Source organism: Ceratina calcarata, unplaced genomic scaffold (genome assembly GCF_001652005.2).
Source record: "Ceratina calcarata isolate Rehan_Ccalc_2016 unplaced genomic scaffold, ASM165200v1 scaffold569.2, whole genome shotgun sequence".
NCBI classification, from domain to species: domain Eukaryota; kingdom Metazoa; phylum Arthropoda; class Insecta; order Hymenoptera; family Apidae; genus Ceratina; species Ceratina calcarata.
The window spans coordinates 1000326-1021666 of NW_017176894.1; the positions used below are offsets into that span (position 1 = coordinate 1000326).

At 43.8% G+C, this 21341-nt stretch overlaps 1 protein-coding gene across 5 annotated transcripts in view; it reads left to right on the forward strand.

Annotated features, from left to right (window-relative positions):
* The window catches only part of unc-13-4A (BAI1 associated protein 3), a 53354-nt gene that overhangs the window by 11224 nt on the left and 20789 nt on the right, over positions 1–21341 (forward strand). For all 5 annotated transcript variants that reach the window (XM_018032207.2, XM_018032204.2, XM_018032206.2 and 2 more), the window contains exons 2-3: positions 12939–13375; positions 14626–14873. In XM_018032207.2, coding sequence (XP_017887696.1) covers positions 13175–13375; positions 14626–14873 — 449 coding nt within the window. In that variant the 5' untranslated portion in view covers positions 12939–13174. The remainder of the gene's footprint in view (positions 1–12938; positions 13376–14625; positions 14874–21341) is intronic.

The window sequence follows — 21341 nt, forward strand, 5'->3', positions numbered from 1 at the left end:
GAAAACGAGCTTGCCAATTTTTGCTGTCACCATGAAAAATACGAGAACCCTGCAATCTGGTTTCAATTCATCGATACGTTCGAAAAATCTGTTATTTTTAACGTTTCAAGGTCATTCAGAAAATTATTATAATTAAAACATCGATTCTGAGACCGAAAGGTTCGGTCTGGTGAACGTGATTAAAAATTGTTTGATGAACATGAAAATATGTTGGATCGACGCGAACAAACTTATCCTGAAAAATCGCATGGTCCGTGAACTTTATCGTCGGTGCATGTAAAAACGCGAAATAGAGTGGATAGATCGGGCTCCGAAAACCAAGTTATCTGCGTTCCGGTGGCGGGCTCCGTTTCTGTGAAGACTATCCTCCCGGTGATCCGTGTAAAGCCGCCCTTTCAAAGCCTCCACCCCTTTCAAAGCGATTGATCCTGAATCGTCAGCCGAACCGGGAAAATATTTTTGCAATGTTTCATCCCTAATCCGTCAAAAATTTACCGCCTTACAAATTTTCGATCTTGTAAACTCGAAAAATCGATGGAGAACCAGAATTTTTAGCAACGTAGTTTGAACATTTTTCAAATCTAACAAACGATTCGTTTGGGTCACCCGGCATTGATCATCGAAGGACATTTTCATCGCAAAACTATGTTTTACGTGACAATGAATTTTCGCAATAACCGTGAGTTTGGAAACACACGGTGCAAATATTGACGCACAGAGGATCGTACGAAACCCCAATGGGAACATAGTTGCGCGCTGAAAAAGTGATGGGAAAATCGAATTTCGGGGTTGATTGCGACGTATTGTCTTATCTGCGAGCCTGCAGTCACAACGTAGGAACGCTCGCAGCTGAAAATAAAATCGTTCATACGTGTCTCAGGTCATAGTTTCGAAAAGTATATGACTCATTCCTGTAATGAATTACTGGGGATCGTACATGATTTCAATTAATCAAAACATGAATAGAGAATCGCGTATCGACATAACGGAGAACATTAATCGTTTTTAAACTGTAACTCGCGACGAATGAATCGGTTCATTAAAACTAAAATTGGTCGATGGGAAAACAACGGCGTGGTAATTACTCTCACGTCATGGGCGCGTTAAACGGCGCCCGAGGTTCGACTACTGCGAGAGTGCAGGTGATACGAAGCGAAGAAGGTACAAAGGTGGCGAGGCAACGGAACGCTGGTGCCGTTGAAAGCGGCCGCTTCTTTTTCTCTCAATTTCACAGCCCCTGTATTCTCTCGAACCGCGTACCCTTTTAAAGGCATCGGCTTTAAATTCTCTTTCGCTTCTTTCCGAGTGCACGACCTCACACTTCCCGGCGTTCCTTCTTCCTCGCTCGCTACCGACAGTTCTTCAGATTCTTATCCCCTCTCGCGATCAGAGACACGTTCGTTTTTCTGTCAAATGGAATTTCATTCAGTAAACTTTTTTTACCAAGTTTCAAAGCTCGAACACTGCCGTAGACTCCTATGTAAAATAAGACGTAAAAACGTGTAACGCCGCGAGTGGGTCGAGCTTGACGACCAGAACTCGGTACGGGGCACTCGAGTCGTGATCGAGCGGGGAATCAATTAGCCGACCGATTGTTAAACACTCTTCCACGTCTCTTTCCGCGTTTGAATTTCAATCGGATCGATCGTCGCGCGTTCTTTTTTTTAGGAACGTGTGTCGGCAATCCGACGGATAGGTAATTCCGCGTGGATCGATCTCTGATGTTCCACGGGTTGATTGCCCGCTTTGATTGCGACGGGAGAATCTGGCATGTTTTCAGTCTTAGCCGTGATAATGAAACGGAAATGTTTAATACCAACACCAACACATCGTTCAAACTCTGCTCTCGCCAACAATTGTAATAACTAAACGACAACCGACAATTAAATCTGTGAAAGTACCTACGATTTTTCACTTACAAACATCGTGTTCTGTCATTAAAAATAAGCAGCATTCATTTGCACGTTAAGGGAACTTGGTTGCTGGAACTTGGTGAGCTAGTGGTTCGACTTTGATTTGTTGAAACGAAAACCGCGGTTAAAAGGTAACGAGAACGCATCGTAATTGGAAGCAACGAGCACTCGTTACGAGGGAACAACTTCCCCGATACGTGGAACTGTTCTTATTCCACGAAATCATTAAAATACATTTTTTGTTTCGGTTTTTATGATCAGAACGCGGCTGTAACGCGTGGCAATGAATATCGCGTATGTGACTATACAACGCTGGTCTCGAGGTCGTTCAAATTCACATTTAATTTCCTGGCCAGCGACGTTCACAATGCAGTCGGTCAGTTTAAAGTCTGAAAACGTCCGAGGGAACAGATAACACGGAAGCTGCATCGCATAAAACGACGTAAAGGTACTTAAAAAGATGTTGTATCGCGCAAATCCACGGTATTGTCAAGGAAAAATCGATACCTTGCCCTTTCTTGGCAGTCGCAATCGAGCGCCTGCTCTCCCTGCTGCTTTGCATTTGTAGAATAATCAGTGCACACTATCGAGCTAGATGATAAAAACTCCTTTGATTTTCTCGACGACGACAGGAATTTGTTGGAAAGGAAAATCAGTTCAACCATCGCTTTTATACATTTTACGTTTCGTCTTGTTATTTCATTGCACACGCACTTTGTACAATTTTTTCGCCGACGTTATTCCATTTGAAACGATCATCGCCAAAGGCAACGTTTTAAAGTGAGAGATAGCTCGAATTATTAGGATTCATTAACGGAAAATGCTGATGAAAAAGAAGGTGAAGAGAGCCGGAAATTTCGCAAGGAATTACTATTTCTGTGTACCTGGAACTTCGTTGTAACGCGGCCGGTTGGAAAGTTTCGAGCAGTTGAACGAAGTTTATGAGGAAAATGTCAGTAGTGCAGCACGGTAAGCACGCCGAACGAACTTTGATCCAATAAAAGCGCCTTGCTGATTAAAGAAAACAAAATCGGAAAAGGGGACGGTAGAAATTCTGACCAAATAATTCGACGGACTTTATGAACGTGCAGTGATTCAAATCGAGTCTTCGTTTTAAGTGTTACCGTTTCGCGTCATAGAGACTCTCGTAAAAGAGCGGAACGATTTCGAAAGTAATTTCAAAGAAATATGCTCAAGCTCAGGATAGAATTTTCTATACGAAATTCGCAGGGAAGGAAATAGACCAATTTTGGAATGGCTCGCGTACGTCAGGCTTTATCGGCGCCCGCGATTCTTATCTACGTTTCCTGTCTCGGCCGAGAGTGATAATATCTCAAGCGAGTTAACAGCGTTCGAGGGTAGACCCCGCTTAAATTTTAAACGATGAGGTTTGCGTTTATCATACGACTCTCACTACTTGGTGAAACGTTCGAGTGGCACGTAGAACGGACGTAAATAAGACCGACTCTACTTCAGACGGACGTCTTAAACAGAATTAATCATGCAGAACGAATCTGGGGTTGCCAGAAAATTTAGTCAGATTTATTTCGATTACGTGACACTGTTATCGATACGATTTCATCTGGGAGTAAAATGAAATAAACCTCGATTTTCGAAAATCTCAGTACAATGGAAATGAGGTCACGGTTTATAAAAATTTCATAACACGGTGGAATAGGAGACGATGCAGCGTTCCGCGTTACAAAAATCTCAATAGAACGGGACGTTGTTTAATAAAGCGGAATACTCTGTTGGCATTTACAAAGTAAAAAATGGAACAGAAGTGATATAACGGTGAGTGTGCGAAGAGATTGCTTGTTCCGTGCGACCGGGGTTGCCGAAACTGATCAGAATAATTGAGCACGGAGATTCGTCGCGGTCGAACATCTCTCAAGGCTCTGGGAGTGCTCGTATCTCATTATGCGCTCCGCGAAATACGGTTTAACGGGCTCCCTCGCTGTTTTCCGCTGGTAAACAGGGTACACAGGTATCTCTCGAGGGTTGAAACTCCGCGAACGCGTATAGAGGGTGTTCCGTTTCGATCCGCGCGCAAAAAAATAAAGTTACAGCTCGAACTTACGGAAGCCGTCGTAAGAATTTTTTAGTTTTTGGTTCTAATAGAAACCAAGCGTTGTTTCATTGTGGCTGTTAGAAACAAGAATGACCGACGAATAATTACGTAAACCGTGGAACGCGCGAGAAATTGGGAAAAGTGTTAAACAATGTTTTTCGCGAATGGAAAAATGTTTTTAGAACGAGACACCTCGTGTACTCTCGTGTGCAGGAAAACAGAGATTGCGAGGGGTAAACAGATAAATAGACAGTGGAAGCGGGAAATTTATTCGGCCGCTGGGTTCCGTTAGAATCCAAGGAAGAAAGGGACAGAGCTGTGCACAGGTGTGAGGGAAACTGGTACACGTACACGGCTCGTGATGTAACGCTGCAATAACGAGAACACAGAATAGCAGTGGGAAATATTATCATGTCGAGGGAGATACCACCGCGGAACACGGAATGATTTTGTCCACTTAAACAATGTTGTACAGAATTAGGAGAACGAAATCGTTCGTCGACGGTCTCTGATCATACGTGTGCAACAGACGGACGAAAAAAATAGTTTGGGAACGTTCATACGTGTCTCAACGGGAAGAGACCAGCAGAAAGTCTGGATCGACGTAAGCTCATACGTTCCGTTCGGTTTGGCCAATTGATAAAAAACATTTGAATACGAAATGTTTATTCAAGCGGCGTGCGCGCGTGCAAAATGGTTTTAAATAAACCGGGATACGGAATAGGAAAACGAGATCGCGTACCGCGCGGTTTCAATAAATATCGCAGTCGAAAATAAACTTCGTAAAGCGCAATCTGTTGTTCGATCCATCGCGTAAAATATGCATAAGCGAGCAGAAAATAATGTAGAACTTCGATAGCCGGATGAAAAAACACGATAAACGCACAACGGTCCATCTTTTTTTTTCAATAACAACTTGCGCAACTAATAATAAACTTTCGCACGATGCGTGAACCGATACGTTTCGCGCAAAGCTTCGTCAAATACCTTGCGAGATCCTATAAATAGGATTAATTATAGTGTCAGTTATAAAAAGAACTCGAGATCACAACTGGAAAATAAAAAGTTTGTATGTATGTCCGTCTTAATGACGAAACGTGATTGTATGAACCCTTACGGCTTATGCAACCTTGAGAATTCAGATGACCGTTCGAGTATGCGAAGACTAAGCGTATCATACTTCATTGACAGAACGCAATAGCGTAAGTAGCATCGAACGGCATTGGTCAGACATCCGTATAAGAATTTTATACGCATACGAGTGAGTTAGACGCGAAACGAATGTACAGAAAGACGAATTCTAATACGTGAATCTAATTGATAAAACGATACTTACGAGAATTGGCAATGGGTGATACGACGCAAGGGGAATCGCACGTGTTTGGTCAGACGGTGCGATGGAAGGGTGCCGGGTTCGGTCCGACGGAACCAGCTGCGTTCGGGTCTACTATTGATTCATACGGAGTTGTGGTAGAACCTCCTTGAAGCGGTCAGGAACGTGACGCATTTAGCGCACAAGTTCACGATTCGAAACGATGAAAGACGGACGGACGGACGGACGGGCGAGCTTCGCGTTCACGCGATGAACGCTCGGTCGGATATCGTCGACTTCGTTCGAAGCTCATTAGCTCGGATCTGGAAATCTCATTGCGAAAGGAGACGGGTACCGGTTTCCACCGATCCGACGAGATGGATCGAACTCACTATGAATGCGCTCATACGTACATACATGCATCGGCCGTGATCACTGGATCCGATGGAAACGCGGCGAATCGTATTATTTGACCGGAAAACAAATTCCACGGCTGATTAGCTATTGTTACGGCCGAGCAGATCGGATTAGGCTTGATTAAATCTGACCTGATTACCGGTAGAACAATACTGTCCTGATTTATGCGACTGGATCGATGATTTTTATCGTCCATCCTCGGGGACTTGAAATCGTCGTACGTCCGTTTTCGTCATCGAACTTATACACAGAATTTATTTCGTACGAATCGAGGCGCGGGGGCGAACTGCACGTATGTTCTGTTAGAATGTTTCACATGCAGATGCACCGAAAACGACTCGCAGAAGCGTGGACCCGTGGTCGACCTCGACGCGAAACCTGGCGCACCGCGTTTGTCGCGAAACGAGCCGGGGGCTTCTGTCTCGGGTCGTATCTAACCGGCAAAGTGCTCGCGGAACATAATTTTCCGGCCGATACTCGTCGCTAACGATACTTCGATCGGCAACTTATTATTGGCCGGTCGAATCAAAAGCTCTTCTGCTCGAGTGTACGTAGCTCTTTATAGGGTTCACGAAAGCAGAACGCAATTGTACATTCGAAAGGACTTTGAAAGGATCAAAGAATTTTTTGTTCAAGTTGATTCTGTTTCGCGAAGCGAAGTTCGGAATTTTTTATTTTCCTACCGAGGACCGTCCGTGATACAAAAGTACCGCGGGACAGGGCGCAGCAATTAACGTTTAGTCGCTGTTTTCGAGCCGAAATCATTTATTAACCGATTCGCCCCTCTGACCCCTTTCGCTACTCATCTACTGTTTCTTTCCACAAACGTTATTAATCCGATAACGGAACGACGTGGCCACGAATATTGTTGGAATTTCAGATGGCATAAATCAGATGAATTAGGTTGCGCGCAGGTCGTCTAATTAATTAAGCGTTGTCAACCGTGTTCTCGTTCGACCATACTAAATTCCACCTGTCCTTTATTTATCAGAATCATTCACGCTAATTTCCAACCGTCTGCACTTTTCCGCTCGTACGCATACTTGTTAGAACGTGATAGCATTGACACGTTCCATGGGGATCAGAATTACTCATCTCGGTACATGGAGGTATACTGCATAAAATTTAACGTCAAAAAGACAAGAAAAGAAGGCTGCTTTACAGGATTATTTTAGGAAAAGTCACACAAAATTTTAGAAAACGAAATGTACTGGAAACGAACAATGATTATAAGAAATGCCGGAAGTCATTTTAACCCCCGTTGGTAGATCTAGTGTTAGATGGAGAAGGAAACTCGTATAGAATTGCAATGCTTTTTTCGCGTGAAAAGGGAACAAATCCGTTTAATCAGGCACGGGGTGTCCGGGGCGTCGCGTCGGTTCACAAAAATGGCCGGAATAATAGAGAGCCGGAGGGTCGGGAAATCGAGCGAAACAGCCCGCTTCAGAGGGTTTGCTGGTACGCGTCACGTTGACGAGCGCAACAAAATGCTCGCGCAAAATGTAATATCCTGGCTGAATAAAGCCAATCACTAATGATCACACTGATCCGGCGCTTTAACGTCTGCTCACCATTGTTTCTCGGCAAAGGGAAACGTACGACCTTCCCTTATTTATAACGTGCTTCTTTATATTTTACTGTGAACACTGTAATCGTTTCGCAACGATCGATGTATAATAAATTCTTCAATGAAACTCGTAAAGTCGAACGTTTAATCTCCGGGCGGACGAAATTACGGTCGATCAGTTTCGTTTCTCTCGCATGTTTCAAGGGAACAACGACCGGCGTTTGTAGTTAAAAGTTTCCGCTACAAAAAATATCGATCCCACTTGGTGGAAATTACCGGAACGATTACCGAATGAAAGTTTGAATTTTCGCCCGTTGAGTTTAATTTACGCCAAGCGTCCTGACCTCGGCTCTACATGCATTTTTTAAATGCGTCTAACAAGCTGCATACTGTTCCTAGAACGTACAGACGAAGCGATGTGATTAGCGTTCTGATATTGACATAGCAATTTCGTGTGAAGATTGGAGGAAGAAACGGGTGATGATTTATTGCCGGTAGAATATTACCGTCAGCGATGGTAGTTACATGAAAAAATGGTTTCGCTCAGCATTGTAATCCGCAGAGATGAATAGATAGATACAGTTGGATTTCGTCCGTCCACCACCGGATTTTCATCGTTTAACGTGGCAATTGCTAGAGATATTACTCTATACCTATCTATAAATAAACGATCATTAGAGATGAAAAATTGCAAAAAATGTTCCAGGCATCATTATCAGAATGAATAAACGCGCTGAATATGAACTTATTTCACGATTTAACGTATTACCACGACAATGACGCAGTGCCGGTTTATATCGAGGAATATTTACGGTTGTATGAGCCGAAAGATCTCTGCCAAAAGTTTAAGACATGTAATAAAAAGCTGTGTCCAACATTTGATACAATGAACTTTTAGAAAAAATTATAATTACAGAGGAGTAAGGTTTAGAAAATTGTCCCACCTGTTTTTTGGTCATCATTCGATGTAATAACCTTTCGAATTTCTAAAATTTTGTAGAGTGTTTTATGAATGTAATATCTAGTAACTGTTAAAATTTCAATGCCTTGTCATTGTTTTTACGCAAGGATTCATACAACGTTAAAGAGACGAGTACTCGATCAATTGACAATGAATTCATCGATTCATCTGTTGAAGAACTGAGACCGAGAAAAATAGCCGTCGAAGCAATCGAGCAGAAAATCGTGCGTCCTTAATCTCGATTCGACGACAACTATTATTTCCATTTGAACGAGTAACATTTTATTCGTTGTTCGTTAGTCGAAACGTGGAGTTCGTCCGTGACTGCTCATCCTTTCAGAAGGTTTTTCCCTTCGAGGAAAATGTATTCCATCCGGTGGATCTCCTTGGATTTTACGATTATATTGAATCAAGCGTTTTATGCTTGCACCCCTTATTGGGAATGCACTTCCTTTCGAATTCTTCTATCCTTCCCACCCGTATTTTTACAAGGATACCGTTGCCCGTAATAAATGCAGCTCCATCGTTTCGAAAGTGCAAAAAATATTTCATAATCGAGCACACCTTGGACCGGTTTAACGAGGAGAGTGTTAAAAAACGTAAACGAAGTAGACACGTTGGTCTCTTCGGCTCCCCAAACGTTCCGAATTATTTAATACGCGAAGTTTCTTTAAAATTCTGCTAAAATTCTATCGTTTCGAGAGTATATTCGCAGCACTCTGCTCGTTTAATCTCTTTGCCTTCGCACACCTCGACGCAATCTCTATTGACACGTAGTCCAAGTTAATCTCTTCCAGTACGGCTAATTTTACGGGTAGAGGAGATCGACTTTCGAATTTCATGAAGATAATATTCGGTCCGATCTAATTAATCTCGACGCACCTCCCGATCCTTCGAGTTACGATCTCGTATGAAACGCGAATAATGCGTTTCGAAACGAGCCAGCGATCGTGACGCTGCTAAGGAAGTTTCAACGAAATTCGCGACGTGTTAATTAAATCCGTAATGGACTTGTCGAGTTAATTGCGGACTACCAAGCGAAAATACTTGTCTAATCTGATTTCTGCTCATTACCATAATTATATGATCCATCGAGTAATGAAATCGTCAACTGGGTGACGAACGTCATCGCCGATATAATGTTCAGAAATAAAAGTTCCGTTAGTTCAGTTTCAACAAACTAACGATGATTCTACTCGGTCTGGCGTAACGTTTGATTTTCGAATTACGACACTTGATCATAAGATTACCGAAACATGTTCGATCCTCTTTTGTAATTCGATTTCGAACAGTGAATTCTGCGAATATTCGCGTTAAAGAGACTAATTGAAAACGTGGAACGTGATGGTAACGCGGCCCTTTCGTCCGGCACTCGTCCACGACGAGCGCACTCCATGCGTTCGAACGTATTCAAATGACGTTTTCCACCGATGAGCGGAGACAATGGTTCAAATTGATCGGTACGTTTTGTTCGACGCATTAAACAATTGTCGCAGTCGTTCTTATTTTCGAAACTGTTTATTTACCGCGACGAGAAACGTTTCACGTGGACGCAATTAATTAAAACGAACGAGGTGTCTTTCGTTTTCTAATTAAATCGAGTGGCTGGAATCAATTATTCGGTGCGTTTTGGACAGAGGAACGGGTAATGGGAGTAGATCTTAATGAATGTGTTTCCCGGGCACAGCAGCTGGCCAAGTTTTAATGGGAAATTGTGTGCAGACCTAGCGAGCTGGATATTAGAAACTTTTACGTCTGACACGTACATCGAGCCGGGTTAATTGATGTATGCGTTAAATATTTTCCAACGCCATCCACTGGTTCGACTCGTTTGAGCCTCGTGCTCCCCCCATTTGTTTCTATGAATTTTTACTGAAAATTTCATGTTCCGTCAAGACGGTATTGCGACGGAGGTACGCTAATATCGCGTCGCGTACGATCGCGCTATCGTATTACACGTCACGTCAGGTGGAATCATACGCTATCGCACGATGACACCTGACATCATCGTTCGATGCCGTATTTGCATCACGTTGAAATGCTGACACGTATTTAGTAATACGTCGCTTCTTCGTTAACGACCGATCGTCAAACGGCAAACAACAATTATTACGCATTGAACGATGTCTTGTTTAAAATGTCACTCGACGACAGAAGTGCTTGAGAACGCGTGTCTATGAATCTTACATACGATCGTTCGTTTACGCTTCCACGCTTCTTTAATTTTGGTCCGACGAAATTCGTCGAAAGGAAAAGCGGTTGATCCCGGAAATGGGTTTTTCTCTGATTCGACCGAGGTATCGTTGCGTGATAAATTTATAAAAGTAGATACTGGGAACGAGCTCCCGAAGCAATTATCGCAGTAAGGGAATCCCGTGCTGTTCTCATCGATGTCTTTCAGAAACTCTCTCGAAAGCAATTATGCTCGCAATCTTATTATCTCCGACGACGTCCCCAAGTTCTGTCACCAGTTTTTTTCTTCTCCTCTCTCGTCTCCTGTTTCGCGACCAAATATAATTTATGGGATAACGTTGTTACTGCAGGCGGTGGGTCAACAGGACGATGAAAAATGACGAACGTAGGCAATAAATTTCGGACGTTGCGTATTTTCCATTCGCGTTCGTCAAGATTCGTACGAATGCACTTCTCGTGACTGAGTGAGCATACATCAGTTATTAAAACGAGGAGTATTCGTCTGTAATGAAGTCTTTTTAATAAAATACTTATCAATATTGAAATGTCAGATGTGCTACCCGTGAATCGTTGGCATATCTGTTTTTCCCGTGACCTTTCACCGTGATGAACGTTCCCCGGAGGTTCCGGATAAATCAATCCGGAAATCAAACGACTTAAGCGAAACATATTAATGTGGAAGCAATTCCGAGTGGAAACATGATTCCAGGAAAATTTTTCCCCACCGGAACGTCGACAAGAAATCAAAGTAGACATTTTCCTCTGACACTTCTCCCTTCGATGAAATCTTTATCATTCTCGAATTGATTTTCGTCGTTACGATAAATTTGACTTCCCTCGTTGTAAATTTCTTTCGTTGTAAGAAGTTGAGTCGACCGTTCAAAGATGGAACATAATCGCACGAACTTAAATCCTGGACGGAGTGTTCAGTAACGAGACTTAAACTATACTCGTGTGTCGTCGTATGGAAGTTTTAATGAAGTCGTCTCCGTTGAAGTTCGGCCGACGAGTTCGACGACGATAAACAAATTCCGCCGACATAGTTTCCTTTGGTAGAGCCGCAGACGAGGTGTACGAGAGCGGATCTATTGCACCGCTTTATAAACTCATGCCTTGCGTTCGACCGGCACACGAAAAATGAACGCTGACGCGAATTCGGTACTCTGTTCGCGAACAGTGCTCGATCAAACTTATACTTCGCCGCGGTAATGACGGAGAACAAGAGGGACGTGGTGGTGCTAACGGAAAGTCTCGTTCGAGGGAATACGACTTAGCGCTTGAGAGACTGGCTATGGGAAATTCATAAATTTCAAGGTTCGCTAAATCGTAAGATCCCGAAACTGCTCAGTTCCCGAAGTTCCACGAACTTTCAGGAGGCTGAAGTTTCGACAGGATCATTAAAGATCTCTAAATTCGTAATACCGAAATCTGTAATTGGAATGAATTATTCGTTCGCGTCGCTAGGGAACGTCTGATGTTTGAAAATGATAAAAGAATCGAAGTTGATGAATAAATTAAAAGACCGTAATGGAGTTCAGGTCAGAAGTCTTGGGAGTGCGTGGAAGGCGGAAGTTTAACAAGGTTCGCAACATAATTTCGATGCAAATCGTCGTCGAGGACGGCGGCCGGGGCTTTCTGTCGGCCTTAGGGAAGTCCCGAGGTATAGATATCCGCAAGGAGAATGTCCGGGTCCTCCTCGCTGGATCTTCAAGCGTTATCGATCAAGGGGTTAATTAATCGCGGTTGCGAAACGTCCACGAGAAACTGCGTCACGTCGCCGCAGCTTCGTGACATTTCGCGTATGGTTTCCTCGTGAAACATACAGGGGCGAACAACGAGAACAGACGTGATTCATCGACGGATGCCTTAGACGACTTCTCGTTTCGACAGAGCGAATCGAAACGCTTCGTTCTCGCATTCGATTCGTCGAAGGTTTCCTAGCAGTATTAACAAACATCGTTTGAGAGCGAGTATAAAAGGAAAGGCGGAACAATCAAGGCAATTTCTCGCGTGCATTTGACGATTGCATGAAATCAAAAAAGTTTGATGACCGCGACTCGCAATAAACGTAACTGCGGCAAAGTTCTCATCGGGATTAACAAAGAGTAAAATCGCGTCGGTTCGAAAGCCATGACCATCGATCGACGTCCACTGATATCACCTACACGCGTACCTGTGTACGCGAACGAAACCGCAAACGGAAATGCAATGGGCCACCGTTTCATTTTCCCGCGACTCCTGAAAGCAGTTCCGTTCGCCGAACGCAAATACAACGGTTTCCGAGTTTCCATCGTCTAGCCACTGAAGTCAGTTAAAAAAATGTGTTTCAATCGTTCGATCGTTCAAGTATCGTGACACGCGTTCGACTATCGACGTTTAATATGTCTCGTGCACGTTCGATGCGGTCACAAGACGATGCATTTTCGCATGCGTCTGTCATCGCTAAATCTAATCCTGAGTCGCACGAAACTGTATGTATCAACGAATCGGACGTGCTGTTACAGATGCCACGGTTCAAGCCTGAAGGAACTGGAAGCTCGTTGACCGGTACGAAGGGGACGACTTAAGGTGTTCCACTCAGTTGCAAATGGCTGTCAGGCAGAATCGATACCGCGACGCGAAGAACCGTGAAAGTTCCCGAGGCCGAGGTGGTAACGCGTGTTCCGTGGTCGATGCGTACGTGGCCGCGTCGCATTGAGAGGATGTCCAGCGTTTGAGCGTGAAGAAACGACACCCAACGATGAGCTTCTTCAACTCGTTGCAACAGTACGTGAGCGACAGCGTCGCGAGCCTCAGCCTGAGCCCGAAGCGATTCTCGTTCAGTCGCGAGGATTCCGGGTCCAGCACGACCGGGAGGAGCGGATCCACTGGCAGCGTCACCGGTACCACCGGCTCCACCAACTCCACCGCCCAGCAAGCCACCCCCTATGGATACCCTAAGGTGAGAGCGTGATTTTTAATTCTTTCAAAATTATAATACGCAAGTCTGTACATCGTTGGATGTAAAACGGAATACGTTTCTCATGTCGCAAATATCTTCTTATGACTGTCGGTTCGTCGACGATCTCTAGGAGCGTTCGAGACGATTTAACATCGGTGTAAGCTATCAGTTTAATTTGCTCGATTCGTGATAGTCTCGGTTCGTTATACATGAGTCGTTCGTCGAGTACTTATGTACGCGCTTTCGTCCTCTAACGTCCTCATTTTCATCAAACGAGGACGCGAAAAGTTTTAATAAACTTCCGGCCACGTGGGAATACGATCGTGAATACGTATTGCGTATCGAGCAGAACAAACTCTTGTTCTCTTTTTACGTCTTATTCAAGTTTATGTAGGCCTCTTCGTCGAGGCTCGATCGAGGCTGTAGCAAAATTATAACACGCTCCACTTTAATTGATCATCGTGTATCGTTTATGTATCGATATGTAAATTATCGGTCAAACTCGAACTGACAATGAGGACAAAACATTGAATCCTAGTTACCGCGAGAACTCGCCTGAATTCTTCCTATCCACGACTACCCATTAGACCGTATCGTGACTTCGCTTCGTCTTATTTCTTCATTCATCAGCCTCTGAGTCGTACCAACAGCCCCTTAGTATAAATGTACAACATTTGGAAAACAGTTATTAACCGGTCGCCGTGAGTCAATAACTAATGGCAATAAATAAAGTGAAATGAACGATGTGAATTACGCGCATATTTGTAATATCATTTTTGAAAGGCTTCACGTTGCAATTAGAGGCTAGCCGCGATCCCTCTGACCCTCGTATAAACTCCATTAAGCTCGGCATCGGCTATAATACTTAATGCCAGCTAATCATCCCCGCCACGCGAGCCACACACACCCTGTACAAACCGCGAGAGGAGTAGAAAAAAGGAGTCTAAAGCTCCTGGAACCGGCCAGACTCACGAACGTCTCGGTTTCTCGTTTACCCCGCGCTTAAATGGACGCGTTACACCTAAAATTCGAGCGCGAGTAGCCGGAATAAGTGCCCATAAAGCGACTTAATGGAACCACCGATCTTAATGGAACGTGTATCAGTTTCATCGGTCGCAAATAAAAAAGCTACGTACCTACGATTATAAATAGATCGCAGATACCCGAACGTTCACCGTGTCAATTTCACGTCTCCTACACTTTCGTACATTGTGTTACTTGCCTGTCACGTCCTGTTTTTCTTTTTTCAGGTGGTACCACCGCCGGGGATGGCAACGGGCAACTATGGTCGATCGTTGTCGACACGGAGACGCACCCTCGAGTGCACTTCCGCGCCGGGACTCACGGTGCACCCGGCCGCCGGAAGCGCATCGGGCACCACGTCTCCCCGTAGGGTCGGCTCCTTTCGCAGGAGCACCGGTTCCGGCGATCGACCGCCTTTGACGTTCTGCCGCCGGAGACCCTCTTGGCCGGAAGTCGACATACAAGCCACTTCCGGGTAAGTATACCTCTTTACGGACGGAGTGACTCCAACGGGTAAACTAGGTCTTCTCGCACGGTCGTTCACAATCTTTTAGCTTCCCAGCAATTTGCAAGTTAGATTCGGAATGTGAAATTTCATATTCTTAGAATTAGATCGCGATCAGGTCGAACCGGCGAGTCATGTCACGGTTTTGAATCGGTGAGAATAACTGTTCGTTTTCCGTAGCCAACGTTACGCGGCGGTGATGTAATTTTTAATCAGACTCTATTAGGCATTAGTCGATCTTGGATTCGAATTACATATTGATAGTTTAATCTGTTTGTCCCTAAATCGCGTTGAGCCTATCAATTAACCATACTAATCCCGTTTGCCTAAGGTCACTTTAATTAACTCGAACCGACGACGAGTGGCATCCTAAACGCGGCGTGCTTCGAATTCCAAACGCAAAATTCACCGACGAAATTCGTGCACGGGTCACGTACCACCCCTTCTAGAATGATCAAATCTCAAAACGATAGGTCTCTGCTTCGCGGTGCGTATTCGTTGAATCAACCGTGAGCATCTGTACGTCCAAGTGTCGTTCGGACGATGGATATAAATTGATTTTTAGCAGAGATTTTTCGCATCGCGATACCCTTATGAATAATTCACTCGCATATTTAGGTACTGCTACCCTGTCATTATACTCCGACACATTTTTTCCCTTTTATTTTCTCTACCGTCCTCGTTTTTCGAATCGATACAGTTTCGGAGTTTTAAATCCTTTATGAACCAGTCGACCTGCTGGTGACGCGTCGGGCACGTATTTAAAATCCGAAGACAAACATTCTCCCCGAGCAAATATTTCAATCGGACAAATATTGACTCGAGAATTTTTTACGGTATAAAGCAATTCATGAAAAATTATCGATGTTGCGTTCGTGTTTTTCGTTCGTACGAACGCGAGAGAAAGCGCGTTACATAAAATATTTCCACAGACTGGAAGCGACGTGATCGGGAACGACAGTCGTGCACTAGACGCAGAGGGGAAGACACACGCGAGGCAAGGGAATCCAACTTGTTCAGAAAAATTTCGTAGACTTTCGGACAGGAAAACGTTGCCGCGAATGAATGTTAAAATCGTGATATGAATATCGATGAACGTGAGTTTCCTCCCAAAAATATTCGCAGATGAGGGGCTCGTTTTTGAGTCGAGGTTCGTTTCCATTAGTCGTTTATTAATCAGACTCTGTCCATTCAGAGCTAGCCAGAAACGGGCAAAGTGTTCGGCGTTAATTTACAACTGAGTCACGTGTTGAGAATTCTCACGCTGCCCTTGTTTATACGAGTTTCGATCGAGATTAGACCGTATCGAAATTGGTATCAGGTCCCTCTTCGATTCGGGCCACCTGAACCGCTTCGGGATTTCAGGCCGTCCCAAAGGACATTATCCTAGGATTTTATTACACAGGGGAATGTTGCCATAAATGAGAACAGGCTTCTTCGGCTTACTCGGTTTACGTCGATATAACGGATAAAATAAATGTGTGTCGCGAGGAGATTCGTTTCGATCGCGTTCTGAGTCCACATAAGTCTCCGCACGGCGCAACAGACGAGCAAATGTGAATACGTTCGAATCGCACGAAATCCAGATACACTTTTATCAATACTGAATCGACAACCGAAGTGCGAGAACTCTCGTCGAACCGAGAACGATCGAAGAAAGTTCTCAGCGAGGAGAGAACGCTCTCAGGCGGTATTGAACCACATGAGTAATGCGTTTACTTTGTCTCGTCGAATTAGCCAATTCTGAGGCATCGTGTTCACGTGTGAGAGTCAGAATTCGTCTCGTTATTTATCCTCAACGTGGCAACGTCTCACCGTGCATGGTGGCTCGAAAAGATCGTACAGTGTAGCTTGCGATTCTGCGGACGATGGAAGATATAAAATTAACCGTGACAGCCACGATATAATAAAACCCTCGTCATCGGTCTGGACGAGGGTATAATGATCGACGATAGCTGTCATGCACCGTGTCGAGTATTATTTTCAATTTACCTTCCTGCCGTAAATCATTTTCGAGCCAACTGATAAAATGATCTGATGAGCGATCCATTCCGAATCATATCGGAATCGACAATATGAGAATTAGAGTGTGAAGAATCGTTCGATCTTTCTCAACAAATCGGTACACGTTGGCGCGAAAATGATACGTAGATTAGTGGATTGCGAGCTGGACGAGTTTGAAAATTGGTCGGTATTTGAGCATAAGATCTGAAGCTCGAGTAAGCTCGTCAATCGTTGGCCCATCGGGCCAGTAGTTTCGACAAACTCGTTCCGTTGAAGCATCCTCTCGACGGCCAAACAGAAAACACTCGGCTCAAGTGGGAACTGGCGAAGTTCAACCGGGATGAATGCTCCAATCGCGAGATTGCTACGGGAATCGAGTGAATTCCGTGTCTAAATAAATTTCGTGCAGAGACTTTGTTTCCCGACTTTGACCTACGGTTATAGAACGTCGCTGCTCTTTAATACGCAGGAAAATGAGGATGTCTTTATCATACTTTCCATCAGTCACCAACCTTTGACGCAGCCCTCTTCCTTATTGTGAGACACGTTCTTTGATGCCGAACTTTGATAATAGAGAGAGTTCGAAGTAAAAGGAGATCGCAGAAACGTCTATCACGCGGTTGCATATTAAAATTGTATGAAATCTGCCTTTGTAATTTAATTTAAAATTGGTCTCCGGTGACGTATCGCGGCAATGCCAGGGACGACCTGAGTCCATGACTCACATTTTGAATCGCGGTTTAACGTTTGAAGGAGATAGCACGAATATTTTTCCCTTCAGTTTGGAAGTTCACGCAAACTTGTTCGGTGGAATCGCACCCGTGGGTGTAAGTTGCCCGCGGCAAGAGCAATCAGAGCGTATCGCATATATCTTCGGTACAAAACTAAAATTTATTTGAGAATAAAAAGTGTTCGATATTAGTACAGAATCATTTGATGCGGCTTCTGGAAATTTTAATTAAGCGCTCCTTACGTCAAATGTAATTTTGCCAGGCTAGGTAACGAGCGCTGTGTCGTGTTTATTCTCTTGAGGGAAATTACTTTCATTTTTCTCTCTTCAATTAAGAGAGTAACGAGGATGGTAATACGTTTTATCAGTGGACAGGAAAAAATTACACGCCGGAATACGTTCATAATTTTTTATAAAAGGGAATTATTAATGGCGCAATCTTCCTTGGACAGATTATAAAAAGGTAGATCAAAAATGGAAACATTTTTTGCTGGTCGCATCAGCAATTAAAATATTTCGCTCGGACGGTCTTTAAGGGAAAAAATACGTCCGGCGAGTAGTTGATACAACAGCTGAGAAGCCGAGTCGGGTAGGTGGAAAGTATATTTCAGAAATCTTTTAACGAATCTAACGCGCGAGAGAACGGTTGATGTTCTTGGCACGCTTTCCGTGTCAGAGTTCGACAACCAAAGACCGATTAATTATATATTTCGACGTTCTACTCGGTACAAATTCCGAGTCGGTTTGTTTCTAACGGAAAAATTACAATTTACGCGACAAATGCGTGCGCGTTGTATATATTCGTTCACATACTTCTTTTTACACAGTTTTAAATTCGCGATGAAAGTACGAACTTTTATTACTGTCGTATGAGAGTACTCGATAAAGTATATTTTTGAAAATGAGGAGCAGCCACGGTGAGTCGAAATTTCAATTTGGAGCCACCGAACATTTTAACATCTCGAATTTCGTTGAATTGAAATTTCTGTAAAAAGCATTTCGGGCCGAGGCCGGATAACGTTTTAAAGCGGTACGATAAGGAGGAATTCCTCGAGCGACGAAACGTTTGAAATACAGATTGAATTTACGTTGTAACAACGTCCACGTCCTCCTTACCACGTCCTTTTTCCTCCGTGACGGCAATACAACACCCCCGTGGCTGTTCGCGCTGTTCACTCCCCGACATCTAAAGAGAATGCCCGTTCCCGAAGGATGACTTCTCGTCGGAGACATGAATTTATTCATACGAAGAATCATATGAAGAAAAATATTCATCTGGGACGACGAATTGATTTTAATTGATCAACAGTATGCAATTTGTAATGATCGTCCAAAAAGCGTTTAGTGTAGCGTCGAGCAATTAATTTAACTGCTCAAAACGTAATAAGACGAAATTGACACAGGTGAGGAAACAATTTTAATTAGAAAAATTTTTAAGTTTTCCCAAACTGAGATAAACCGTGGAAACTAATGTGAAACGACGAGACTGCAAGGATTTTTCATATTTTTGTGGAAACGAGTTATTCAATATTTGAATGGTCGACGGCGTAGGCTCGTGTTCAAATTGGTTCATCTTGGTTTTTCGTTTGAACGTTAATTAAATTTACAAAAGAGAGAGAGAGAGGAAGGGGGAGAGAGGACTGGATGGGTATGCCAGTGCCGGGCCGATAATTTCGAGCGGAGCTTTTAACGACTCGTTAATGAAGTCACGTACTGAATTTTGTAACTCTCTCACGACTAATTAACAAAAATCTTACGGATTTAACGACAGAAGAGATTCTTCCCAGCTTTATTAAATATTATTCTAGAGTACTATGTTCATAAAATAAAATCGAGTACTTGACGAATCATTGATCGTACATATCGAGAGAAATTTGATTTATACACGAAACTTCAAATAATAGATAACGCGAAGTAGAGATGCGTTCATTGAATTTGTTCAACGTTCTCACCGTGATTTAGGACAGTACGTATGATGGCACAATACGACTTACCACAAATAGAGTAGAGCATCTAGAGAATGCAAATACGGCTGGGGGGTGATTAATGATTTTCACCCAGCCAGTTTATTAATCGTTCCCCTCTCCCTTTCTCTAAATATATCCCAATGATCGCTCGTTATCTGTCAACATTAACTAATAGCCCGGCGGATGCCTGCGGAGATCGCCGGTAATATTTCACTGGTACTCCACTTACGTTCCCTGTACAGAGAATCGAACCCCTCTGACACTCGGCGCGACATAATTATCGGTATCGCGAGGAGTACGAATCAACGTGAAATTCATCACAATTTTTATCCAACTTTTATCACGGTCCTCAATAGAGTTTTTAAATGACACTAGGTGAGGAACCCTTTTACCACTAGAGACCACATTTAAATTAGGCAGTAATGAAGGACGCCGCAAGTTCCCTCCACCTCTGATTTTTAATTTATGCATATCGTTAATTTATGAAATACACGTAACTGTTTCTCTGTGTATTTTCCTAAAATGACACGTAACGAATAATCGTACAGAGCTCGATCGTTCTTAGCAATGAGTTCGATCAAGCACGTCGGAGTTGGTCAAATTTTTCCGACACGTGTATGACAGATATTACTGTGGGGATTCGAATACTACGGCTGGCTGGGTGCATAGATCGCGGACAGTATTCGCAACGCGTCGTGGCCTTAATTGCAAATTAGCAGGGAACCGATATTGCCTTGGCCGCTCGCCAAACCCCGACGAACGAGATATAGACCGATGGCCAGGCGTGGCCGATCATCATCTTCGAAAAAAGTTGATCACGTGCAAAATGTGTTTGTCCACAGATACAAGAAAACGTTTGAACAAAGCAATTTCACTTCAATTGTGAATCCTATTTTCGTTTAATAGGTAACATATACGCAAAATCACCCCTTGTCCAATCGTTGAACGTTATATCGTATCAATCATTGTATCGACCGAACATCGCGGGAACCGTGATATCGATCGGTGTATGAATCGTTGCATTCAGCATCAGAAACGATTGACGTTCGTCTTTGACAAACAGAGTTCGAGATCGAGTTCACTGAATTTCCAGACGTCATTACGTCGCTCGGTACGTGATTACGCATAGATCGACACCGGGATTAAATCACGCGCGTACCACGTATGTACTATATCCGGGGCCATAGAATTTACACCGATGATGGAAATTCTAATCCCAATTTCAATCTTCTCACCCGATGAGATCGTGCGATAAATTTCGAGAGGCGCCGTTACCTCGAAGAAACGCGACCGCGGATACACCGTGCTCCCTGAGCCTCGACGAACATCGAGACGTTTCCGTGTTCAGGCCGTCTCAAATCATCTTAGTAGCAAGAACGTCAGTGTTCCAATAGAAAGGCATTTGTGAAATTGCAAACAAGTTCGACGTGTAATTTGTTTTATACGTCCGCCGTTTACGATCGATCGCGCATGTGACGCTCGTAATTTCCATTCGGTGAGAGCGTCGATTGGCAAGGGACGTGGAATCGTTTCTTGGTGAAACAAAAGCAGCCGTCGAGCTAGCAGGGCTCTCGACTCGTGAGAGCGTTTAAATCTTGGAACGTGAAGGGCCTTTCTGGGTGGACAGGTTCTCGAAACTGGAAAGCGTTTCCGGGGGCTCGAGAGGATGTTTCACTCACGGGTCGGGTGTCACGAGTTGAAAAGCCCTCTTTGGTGGTTCGCGGGTGATTTGCGAAG